Source organism: Nymphalis io, chromosome 20 (assembly GCF_905147045.1).
Source record: "Nymphalis io chromosome 20, ilAglIoxx1.1, whole genome shotgun sequence".
In the NCBI taxonomy this organism is placed as follows: domain Eukaryota; kingdom Metazoa; phylum Arthropoda; class Insecta; order Lepidoptera; family Nymphalidae; genus Nymphalis; species Nymphalis io.
This window is the reverse complement of record NC_065907.1, coordinates 7,966,443-7,979,318: the sequence shown is the minus strand read 5'-3', so window position 1 is coordinate 7,979,318 and position 12,876 is coordinate 7,966,443. Positions and strand designations below refer to the sequence as shown.

The 12,876-nt window shown below is 32.7% G+C and overlaps 1 protein-coding gene across 3 annotated transcripts in view; it reads right to left on the bottom strand.

The window, feature by feature from the left end:
• LOC126776311 (rho GTPase-activating protein 7) overlaps positions 1-12,876 on the bottom strand; it is a 277,214-nt gene that overhangs the window by 49,610 nt on the left and 214,728 nt on the right. The window contains exon 1 of one of the 3 annotated variants that reach the window (XM_050498734.1): positions 1,857-2,396. The exons of the other annotated variants lie outside the window; for them this stretch is intronic. Coding sequence (XP_050354691.1) covers positions 1,857-1,893 — 37 coding nt within the window. The 5' untranslated portion in view covers positions 1,894-2,396. Of the gene's footprint in view, positions 1-1,856; positions 2,397-12,876 lie in introns of those variants that run through there. 3 annotated transcript variants of the gene reach the window in all.

Below are 12,876 nucleotides of genomic sequence, written 5' to 3'. Positions count from 1 at the left end.
TAAAATTATATAAACTATAATAACAGTTAGTATTAATTAATCAATATGAGTTAAATATATAATTATGGCGATGAACAGACAGGATATTTATAAATAAATAATGAATGATGTTCTTACGAATTTTGTTGTACAAGTGTGTTTATGAATCATTTTATATATTTAGAGTTACTAGGTACGTTAATTTGATTAAATTTAAAGGCAACAATTTTCGTCCATCGGATCGGAATTGCGATTCAAATAGAAAATGCTGCTATCATTCTTGCCACCATTCCACGTAGGCATATAAGTAATTCCATTAAAACAAGCATTTCTATGAAAGTTTTCAAAATAGATGTACATAGGTTTTGCAATTTGAGTGAACCAGTGTAATTAATGGCTTTAAATTCTCAGGGACCAGTATACCAAAGAGAGAGAGGGAGAGTATACCAGACACAATAGCTAAGTCTGTGTTATGACGTTTATAAACGTCTACTGATCGAGAAATTGTTAAGGGATATATGTACGTCTAGGCTTTTGACTTACATTGCACACATTACCAGTAGCTATTCGTAATTCGTAACAGCCTGTGAATGTCCCACTGCTGGGCTAAAGGCCTCCGCACCTCTTTTTGAGGAGAAGGTTTGGAGCTTATTCCACCACGCTGCTCCAATGCGGGTTGGTGGAATACACATGTGGCAGAATTTCAGTGAAATTAGACACATGCAGGTTTCCTCACGATGTTTTCCTTCACCGTCAAGCACGAGATGAATTATAATCACAAATTAAGCACATGAAAATTCAGTGGTGCTTGCCCGGGTTTGAACCCACGATCATCGGTTAAGATTCACGCGTTCTTACCACTAGGCCATCTCTAGCTATGGTACCATCACTAGCTATGGTAGTAGGTAATCCTCCAAGGTGCAAAGCGTTTGCTCGTCTGCCTTCATAAGTTAAATTAAAAAATATATTGATATTTATTACTAAGCACGTTACGCATAATTCCGTATTTTCTAACGCATCAATATTGTTTCTCCGAATTAGAAATCTACATTAAAACGACAAACAAATTAAAACGAATACAAGAAACCTTGGGTAGAGATGAATTTATAAATATAACCATGAAAATTTAAATGCCAAAGGTTATCGTTGTTTTTATAAATAGTCATTTATATAGCTATTAATACTTCCATTCATTTGTTAATTAGAGTAACATACTGACCTCATTTAATTTATTTATCGAATCATAATTTTACAACGCATTGTTAACTGAACTGGCTGAATACAATACATCTTTAGTTACAAATCCACATTCCCCATGAAATTAAAAAAATAATTATAAAATAATCATAAACATTTGATTTTCGAATAGGTCATGATAGTAGTAAATATTTTTGCATACAATTAGATTATAAAAATTAGAACGTTCTTATAATTAGTGACAATAGGGATGTGACCCTCATTATTAAATAAAATGACGTTATTCATTTTATTTTAATGCAAAAACATACGTTTGAGTGGTTGTTTTTAAATCGTACTCACAATGGGTTGGCCTCATTATGATTACTACTAATTGCGTTCGTGACAACATTGTTAAAAAGATATAACATATACTGATAAATAAAATAAAATGATGTAACACTTTCTATATAAAGCCCTATAAGATTTTTTTAAAGAATTATAGGTCGTACAAAGAAAACTATAACAAAAAAATATAGGATAAAGCTTGCGGTATTCGTCATATTTTTTTCTTAAATTATTGCTTAATATTTTTTTTCACATCTTGTTTTATTTAGAGTTCAAATTTTGTCAAAGGAATACAATATTTCAAAGAATCACAAAATTTTCCTAGCTACGTTAAGGAAAATATAAATTTTTACCTGTTATCTGATCAGCGCTTAAATTAGGAACACTCATTGCTACACTAACGATCACTTAACACTAAAAATCGATTCGGCACGCGCCCGCGCATCTCATAAACACTGAATCATACTTTCATACGAAACTCGATCACAACACTACTAAAGGTTGTTCCCTGCGAATTAACACTTTTTTTTAAATATTTTCTAAAGTTACACAACAAACCGGTCACGAATTACGATCGAAGTTTACAAATATTATCGACTTTAACCGCCACCTGTTCGTATCAAATTACTTGCATGCAAATTAACTGTCTGATTTACGTTGTAACGGTTAAGTGCATTGTCTTTTTTATGTGAACTAGTTCAAACCATCGATAACGTAAACAAAACACATCACCTTAAAACAATTCGAATTTTGAAATTTTATTTCAAATGATTGACGAAGGTAGACGCACAATTTTGACGAGTAGATCGAACGTTTTAGAATGCGCGAAAAAATAGAAGCAAAAATTTGAAAAAGGAATTCCACGGTCGTAAGAAACGAACGCGCGTGCACTTGAGGTGTTGGTCTAGAATGAGATTATCAGTGTTTATCATAACAAGTCGGTACTTACGTCCTTTAATCGCTCACGTCACCGATAGCCACAACGCCGAGTTAGGAAAAACTTATGTTAGATACGGCAATTTACTAAGTTGTAAATAATTACATAGTATGAAACTAAGTCGTTAGTTTTGTTATGTAAAGCGAATTATCTGTGAACACGATATAACTTGTGAGTTAGTTTGTTTGTCTCTACAGGAAAGTTTCGAAACTTTGTAATGAAAACTATAATATCTTATATTAATGTTTGAACGAGGTGTTTATAAAATACCAGAAAATTCAGAAGTGCTTTCAAATATTCGGTTCGACTATAATAAATAAAAATTTTGATGAAATTTTGCATAGGTACGTGTTGTCAGGGGCACAGAAAAGGACAAAGAGTATTGATATATTTCGGAAATTGAAATATTATTTGTGTGAAGGAAATATTAATATATCTAAAATAAGCAAAAGTTTGTAGGGAGGAAAAAATATTTGAAAAACTCATAAAAGGCGAAACCTATTTTAGAACCGTGTAATATTTAATTACTTACATTTGCAATATATTATAATTGGTGTAATGATTCTTGTCTACAAATCCGATCCTTATTTGGAAATTTAATGCCATGATCTTGTATATGACATTCTGACTGACAGCAGTCATTACAATATAGTCACTATTTCTTACCAAATAAGGTTCAAATTACATACATTTTATGATCGTGTAATACAGTTGCAAAATGACTACTTTATATGCGTTAAGATTAACAATTTTAAGAAATAAATATACTTATGGTAATAGGACGCTTGCTCGTTGAATGATCCGTATTTGGTTTATTTAATTAACTTAAGTATTTATAATATTTTATAAATGTCATCCTTAGTTTCATGTTAACTAATTCTTAATAATATCTCTTAATTTGAATAAATTGACAATTTTAATTTTTGAAATTAAAATAATTGTCATGTCCATTTTTTTATCGTGCATGTCCTTTCGAAGCGAATGGGTTTAAAAATTAAGGAAAATATTTAAAGTTCGCGTTATCTCGGCTGTCATTCAACATGTTACATCTAATTATACAACATGCGTTGTGTATGTACTGGTATGACCATAGACTATTAAGTATGATAGAAAGGGGATGAAGAAAATTAAGACATCGATTGGTTTACATAGAGTTAAGAAAATATAGAAAGAGAAAAATAATTTAATTTGTGTGCAACATAATATAATTGTTTCCATACTTAAATGTAATGTCGAAATGTGTAAGTTATATAAACTTCGTGTCATTTCTAACAAATTCGCTGTTCTATGTTACACATGTAAACACTTGAGAACCTTGTTAAATTCACGTCCCACACAGTGGTAGGAGATTTGTAGTCGAAAGATAGTGCGATATGGTTCCGAATGTTGTTACATTATGTTGACACACATTTTATTGAAATACGGTTTAAAAAGTCATATATATTCACATAGCAAAGAAATGTGGCACTTATTTATATGCGTGTAAAGTTAAATATTCCTTAAAATACGACCTTCGCGTACCGAATCTTCAGTTATCAGTACTTGAAATCACAGATATCAAATACAAACAGTTAGTGGAAAATGCATTATATTTCCAAGACTTCAGGTTTTCTCGTTATTGTTTTTCGGAAATGACTCAATATTGTTACTCAACGAATATATGACTAAATAATATGTCATCCTTATAGACAAAGAGACGGCGGTGTATTTAGTGCTGTAATTTTTCAATCATGTACATGTGGACACGGCTTTAGCTATAAATGTTGATTAGCCAACTGCGCAGGATAGTGCACAAGTATGTGTACAAACACAAATGCACTCTCTGTTCCCTCAATCTTATAATCCGATGAGACGGCAATCTGACAGGAAGGGATGTTTCCGGTTCAAGAGATCAGACGCAGGACAAACGGCGGTAACGAGTTTACTCACTTCCAATTTCCAGATATCGTGCTGCTACTGAGAATTTTCAAAAGAAATATTTTATATTGGCCCGATTCGGGATTCGAATATTCTTCACAAATTGACCTGGAAAGTTATTAATACATGTTCCTAATGTTTTTTTTTTTTTGCAACCACATTTTAATCATAGTAGATTGATTAATGATTGGTAAATGTAAATAACACACTCATAACCTATATCAAATTTAAGCTATTTCAAATAGCAATAATGTGTAAGGTGACAATGAATTAAATCAACATGAATAAATAATATTTCATTTTATTCTCTCTTCTGTCGAATATATTTCAAGTTCAGAGAATATGATATTTAAAAATTTGACCGGGATCAGCCACGTAACCATCTTCAATTAAGGTAAGGCAAACTTTGCAAGACTTCCTGAATAGTTAGTTTTTATTAATGACTAACTGTTCAGGAAGTCATTTGCGTGCATAAACACAGATAAAATTTATATTCCCTCACACATAACTAACAATATATTATACGATATGACTGAAAAGAAATTAGGCAATGGCAAATTAGAAATGACTTTTTGGCTTGGACAGTTTTCGACACAAACATTTAAATTACTCTTACGGAACTCGGGATCCGAACCTTGGACCTCCTGATCAGCTGCTGTACATGTTTAAACTACGAGGATGCTAAGCATTTTGTCTGATACAAGGTGGACTCAAGAAATATAATAGAAACTTTTGGGTCGATACCAAATAATTTAATATTAATATTCATACCGATGTTTACAATTTTTTTAATTTAAAGGAGAACATAATCTTCTTACAATTATGCCTCAATAAAATAAAATTATTATATCTCAATAAATGATTCTTATACATATGTAAAAGGAAAATATTAAATGAACACTTTTGGCTTGTTTATAAATAAAATTGTCTATGTTATTACATTCCTTCGTACAAAACAACATAACACGACAAGATCACAAACACATTATTATAATACGTACGTTTCTATTTTATTTATTTCGTGAAACCATTACATAAAGTGCACTTACTTTAACTACAATTCGATGACCGTTCTTAATAAAACACGAACATACATACTCGATAAACGCTGCGCTATTACACATAAAAACTCGTTTTACGATCGTAATTACAATAAACAAAGAGATTTAGTCACAAACACATTACTGTATGTCCGGTCGATAGTTAAACGGTAAAATTGATTGGTATCGATTCTGCGTACGTGAGTCAAATGCCCTTGAGACAATAATTTTTTGCTGGTCTGATCACTAGTGTTACGTATATCCAGCGCATTGTTTTGACCGCAGATATTGAGTTGTTTTCTGATAGAGTTATTTGTTAAAATTTTTTTTAGTTCTACATTTTTTAATGCACATTGCTCGAGTTGCATATGTTGCATAATCCTATCGTGATACCACTCATAGCACAATTTAAGGAAGGGGGAAAATAGGATACTTCAGAAATATACCTCAAAATTTTAAAATTATATACCTTATATCACTATGACTATAATATAAGGAATTTTTACAATTGGTGTTGTAGATGGCGAAGTGTCAATATATTTTCAAGCTTCACCTTTAAGTTCCAGGTGGTATTTTCATGGTCTATCAGATATATAATCAGGATATCAGCAAAGTGACCTCAGTGACCGTCGCGTTCGTGATCAAGATAAGCTTTCACTCTTTACTTTGTTGTTTCTTACACTGTATTTAAATGTTTGCCATACATTGTAGTTAGGGTTAAGTGCAGTAGCTAGATCTATTATCAAAGGACTTACATTCCAATTTGCAGTAGTTTATTTTTCATTTAACGTGAAAAGTGATCTTATTTAATATAAATTTGTTTTCATTATCTTTCTTCTTGTTTTATTCCTGGGACATATATATATAAGATTTGTTGAAGCTTTGTCCATACGAAATTCCTTTAAAACCAGTTCAGTTGTTTGGTCGTAAAATCAAACAGATGGAGTTACTTCGCATTTGTAAGATTAGTATTTTTTTTTTTGTTTTTTAATAAATATTTACGTAATACATATATAATGAAAATGATAGACACGATGTTAGAAATCATATCGTAAGTTGTCTGAAACATCATCTACCATTGCGATAACTTTGCGCGAAGTCTTACAAATATAATTGAAATAAATAGACAGAAAGGAAACTGTCCTAAAATTATAATGAAGATGGTCACCCATCACATAAATTATCTTAACGCCGATGCCCGCGGTCGTCGAGCATAATAAAGCTGAAAGCTATATTCCTGTAAACGAAGCATGGTCATTCAGTTTAGACCAGATGTTGTTCCAAGTACTTCTGAAATAGAAATTAGGTTACATACTCATTAGCGTTTGTTAACTAAATGTAGCGATAGATGATTCTTGCGTCGCAATTTGTTCAACAGTAATGTTTGTTTTTGGCCTTAAATGTAGAAAGAAAATTGGGCCAAGTGTGTTTAGGTTGAGGTTATAATACTTGGTGATAGGGCTGAGTGAAACCCGACCCGGGTACCATTTACTCATCATATATACTACCACCTATTTGGTGATAGAAATTAATGTTGTAGTCTAGTTCGAAATATGAGTGAGTCAGTGTAACTGAAGACATAATGTACATATAATCTTAGTTCCCAAGATTATTACAGTACTAGTCTCTATGGGTGGTTGTGAGCACTTACAATTAGGTGGCTTATTTGCAAGTCAGTCTACCTATTTAAAATAAAAAGGTATGAGACTTACACTTTAAAGATTACTAACTTTACTGGTGGTAGAGTTTTGTGCAAGCTCGTCTTGGTACCACCCACTCATCAGATATTCTATCGCAAAACAGCAGTACTTGGCATTGTTGTGTTCCGGTTTGAAGGGCGAGTGAGCCAGTGTAATTACAGGCACAAGGGACATAACATCTTAGTTCCCAAGGTTGGTGGCGCATTGGTGATGTAAGCGATGGTTAACATTTCTTACATTGCCAATGTATATGGCGTCGGACACAACTTCAACCATCAGGTGGCCCATATGCTCGTTCGCCTTCCCATTCTATAAACAAAAAAATAATAATCATCATCATTATTTACTTCTCTATTCCTTTAGAAGGCAATGACTGGCAAATAAAGGATTTAAGTTGCAATGTTGTCGCCATTACTTATTCGCTCATTAATAGCAGAAATAATAAATACAAAGCGTTGCTGTTTTACGATAGATAAACTGGAGAAGTGATGCTACCAAGCTAGAGGAGCTGATGCCAGATATTCCAGATTTTTCCATTAGCTATAATACAGTTTTATTATACGGTGTGCAATGGTGTATGAATTGCAAACTGACAGTTGTTTGACCCATTCAAAGTAACAAATTGACCTCTTACTGTAGAGCATTTTAGTTAGATTTACCGCACGGTGTCGACGTATTACTGCACAAAGGTTAAAAGGTATTAAGAGTCTAAGTTTGAAAGTGTATCGAAAGTAATGAATGTTTGAATCATTTTAAATGTAAGGGACATTTCATTTTGACATCTTAATATTATTTTGTTCGGTTGATTTTTAACATATAAATAATATTGTAGGAATATCAGACGCAGGCTTCTTTTAATGCACAATAGATGTATTTTACTTAATCTTTACTAAGCAGCAATACTCGGTATAGTTATATTTCTAGGTTCTAATATTGGTGGCGCATTGGCGTAGTAAGTAACGTTTAATAATTCTTATAGCGCAATATATGGTGGTGACCACTTACTGTCTGGTTATCTATTTGCTCGTCCGCCTAAAAACATTATAAATAAAAACTTTATATGTAATAATCTAAATAAAAAAGGCGCAAATTACTGGTAAATTACACAAGGTTTCTTTTCTCTTTCTTTCATCAGTAATAAGACATTCGAAAGGAGATGACAACGCATTATATAACTATATATCTTGTATAGCGATTTATTAGTAACGGGATGGATGTTAAAGTTAAATAGATACACAAATAAATAGATACGTATCTGTTTCTTAGATAATTTTTCATTTACTTTAATGTATGTTATAAATAAAGTAAAAAAGACATATTTCCTGAGCGTAGCTTCAATAATGTTCTGTTACACAATATTACGCGTATCCTAACATAAAAACAAATAACTTTTATATCTCGAAAACGGGGTTCATACAAATTCATGTCCGTGAGACCTAGGGTGCCTCTATAAAGTATGGAGCTACGACATTTTTACGACACGCCATCACTGACCACATACTATGAGAACTTTTATGTGTCGTTAAAAATTTCAACGTTTATTATATAAATGTTTAGTGGTCGCGTTTAGTGTTGTGCTCTTGGATTAGATTTTATTTTAAGTTTTATGATGTTGCGTGTTAATATTTAACGATTTATAAGCTTATTTATTAGTAAAATATATTCTATGGGTATTAGAAAATGTCCTGATATTTAAATATTTCTGGAAATTATTGGAGCAAATAACCAGTGACCAGTTTTGTCCATTGATTTTGGCAAGTAGTGTCAAGTACCAACATTGCAATGATATCGAATCTTTTTGATCTGTTGTATGATTAAAAAGCTCACAGCTCATCCACTCAGCTGAAACACAGCTATATTAAGTATTGAAGTATTTTCTCTTGTGATTTAATATTTTTTATTTTATTTTAATTGAAAAACAGAATATTTTTTTATTTATATTTGCCGGGAGGGCAAATGACTCTACTTCACCTGATGGTAAGTGGTAGTAGAGTCCAAATGCGACGGCGGCTAGTACAGTCGAGAAGAATGTTCTGCACTTATCGCCCCCGCCTTGCCAGCCCGCGAGATACCTCTTCACGCCTCGTTTGAAGAAACCCGGGTTGTAAGAGGAGGGGAACACGTGAGCTGGTAAGGAATTCCATTTTTAAGAAGAAAGAAGTTTTCTTTGAGTCATACTTTTTTGCCGTAATAATGCTAGGTTTCGATAGATGGCACTGTACTAAAGTTATTAAACAATTTTATATTTAAGCCCTAAAGCGATTCATATTCAAAATATACTGTATAAAGAAATAATATAATCTGGATTCGATCGATGCTGTTGTAATCGTTTTATGAATAACTTATTCCTGTACTTTAGAGTATTAAGCTGCTATACGATTTGTTAGTATTATACATATTATTTTTCATTAACGAAAAATATTCGGGCTTACGCTTATGTTAAACACTAATTTCTCTCTTTCAGTCATTATTGATTTTACATCCAGAAAAGAAGACACCGCATTTTTAGCTGCTTATTCTATTTTTTTCTAAAAAAAAGCCGAGATGGCCTAGTGGTTCGAACGCGTAAATCTTGATCGTGATCGATGATCAAACCCGGGCAAGCACCACTGAATTTTCATGTGCTTAATTTGTGTTTATAATTCATCTCGTGCTTGACGGTGAAGGAAAACATCGTGAGGAAACTGCAAAAGAACTGCATGCTTACTTTTACTTTTTTATTCTAATCACCCGCTGAACAATGTTTATCCATGTCCAAACAGTATCCCAAGCCAATTCATATAAATAATTGTTATAAGCGTACAATATTTTTTCCTATACATTCTTGTCAACCCGACGTCGTCTCACATCGGACACCCGGAGTGTTTTTATTTGTGTACGAACATCCGTTGAATAAATTCTTGTAATGGATCATTAATGTCTGATGAGACTTGAGAGAGGGTCTTTATTAACAGCGTATCTTGTAATTAGCGTAGATGAGGGCTACCACCCGCTCGTCGCTTAGTAGGTGGTCAGTGTTCACGTTGAGATTTGAAAATGTCAATCGTTACGTCACAGTATGGTATGACTTTAAGGTATTTGTTACCACGCATTAGATACCATATGCATCGTGTACGATATACACAATGTTTGTAGCTGTTTTTATGGCCATATTTATATTCTTATTATTTTAGTTAAAATATGTAGGCAGACATGAGAGTGGTAATGCTGATGAGAAATCGCCACCGTCCATTGACATCAGCATGGGAAGAAAAAATAACAATTCCTTACAACATCACCCCCGTCCTCATCAACGTCGAACCTTGGGAACTAAGATGTTTTATTCATTGCGCCTGTAGTTACACAGGCTTACTCGTTTTTGGCGGTTGAATATGCATTAGCCCTATTATTACATATCATGTAAATATGTAATATATCATGCAAATATATTAAATTATACGATATTATCGTTATATATTGTTATTTTAGTAATTAATATATTGATCAATTATGTTTTATATATTATATAATAAATTAAACTCCCTTTAACAACCATGAATAATTCAATTTAAATAAATTTTAAAAAGAGAACCATGTAGTTTTTTAATGATAAATATTTAACAAAAAAAAAACAATTGTTGTCCCTTTAAAGGCACAAGCAATCTGTTAAACGTAAATTTAACACTAACTTAAACTAAGGAATGACATTTATTACAAGGTAGCGCGCAATTCTGAAGGTAAAATGTCAGCGGAAACTACTTTTTATAAATCGGCTGCATTTTATTTGCCGATAAATAAATCATGTCACAGTACATTCCGACAATTTTCTGATAGGATAAAGTTCGCAGGCCACCTGACAGGATGTACAATTTATCAAAACTATGAAATATAAGTTGAAACGAAGACTTGCACATCCTAAAGTCCTGACTAATAAAATTGTTGTTATTATTATTACTTATTTAACACTTTATATAACTGATAGCAAAATAAATAGATTGTAAGAATGGCAAAAATGAAATACATCATCATATCTCATTGCTAGTCTCGGGCCTCCTCTCCCTTTGAGTGGAATGTTTGGAGGTTATTCCACGCTGCTTATGGATACACATGTGGCAGAATTTCAGTGAAATTAGACACATGTAGGTTTCCTCTCATTGTTTACTTTCATCACCGAGCACGAGAAGAATTAATAGTAGTTAGTAGTGCTTGCCTGATACCCGCGTACAATCATACGTTTTTTTGTTTTTATGGCATAGGTAGGCGGACGAGCACATCGGCCACCTGATGGTAAGTGGTCAGCAACGGCCATAGACATTGGCATTGTAAGAAATGTTAACCATCGCTTACATCGTCAATGCGCCACTAACCTTGAGAACAAAGATGTTATGTCCCTTGTGCCTGTAATTACACTGGCTCACTCACCTTTTAAACCGGAACACAACAATACCAAGTACTGCTGTTTTGCGGTAGAATATCTGATGAGTGGGTAGTACCTTCCCAGACGAGCTTGCACAAAGCCCTGCCACCAGTAAAAAAATTTAAATTACAATGTACTAAACATCTAAAGGCTAATATTTGCCTTGCTAGAACAGTTTCATATATTCTGTGATTGTGTGGTTGTTATGGTTCTAAAAGAATATACATAGCCAGATAGACAGTTGGACTGGGCTTAATAAAAGTATGTTGCAATGTTTATTTTGCAAGTTCTCCTTAATTATGTGTATTTTTATTTCCGAACCGGTTTTTTAAATTCAACTATCAACTACTAAATGTAATGCTACTACAGTGGGATTAATTTCACAATTTGAATACATTTTTGAGGATAACTTCATTCTTTAAATTGTAAATGTGGTCTATGAAGAAAAGCTATTACGAAATAATTAAATCGGATTAGTTTTAAGCAAAAAACACTATGAGTTGCAATAAATTGAAAACAATATTATGACCTCACGTCTTATTGCCGCCAATGGTTTTTTTATCCAGACATTCGGTATGGCGATTCAATATGGAAATGCAGCTTTAGCCATAGCCATCTTTGAAAATTTTCCGTGTGGTCATAATTATCAATCCTCAATCGAATAGATTAAGTATTTACATTTATTCAAACCTACGATCCGTCATCCAAATATATATCGTCAAAAATATTGTTAATCCGTCGATTGATCATTGACCCACTTTTTTACATATCTGAATAAAAATAAATTTTAGGTGGTATTGATTATTATTAATGTCTACCGAATGGGAATTGCTGAGCAATATATGTGAAGCATTTGCGACATTTGCTAAACAACGTATGTGGAAATTATTAAAATTACCTCAATACTTTTTTCAAAGACCGTCATTGTTACTCTATAAGAAGAAGGTTGAATACCGACTTACGGTGTTACGCTATTTTAGCGCTTATCCTTAAATGTATTAATTATTATAATATACAATATCGCATGTCACTTTATGACACTACACGATCGTGTTTGCTCTTACAAAAACGAATCTACATAGCTCGAAGTGGAACGATTTTTCTCCCATCAATAAACATTCGATTACGATACAAAATTATGCAAATAAATACATTTAACGTTGCATAAGTGTAGATTTGCGTTTCGTTCGTGTTGTAAGCGAAACAAATTATCATCGTCCCACGTTTACTTCCTACGAGGATATGATTAACTGTTTCTTAACCGTAGATTTCGATATCGATTTTGATTATTGGCTTAGAATAGCATTGTTTGATCTCCGTGTTAATACTGACGGAGAAACTCATGTTAGTATTCGATGATTCTCGATTTGTACGTCGAGTCTA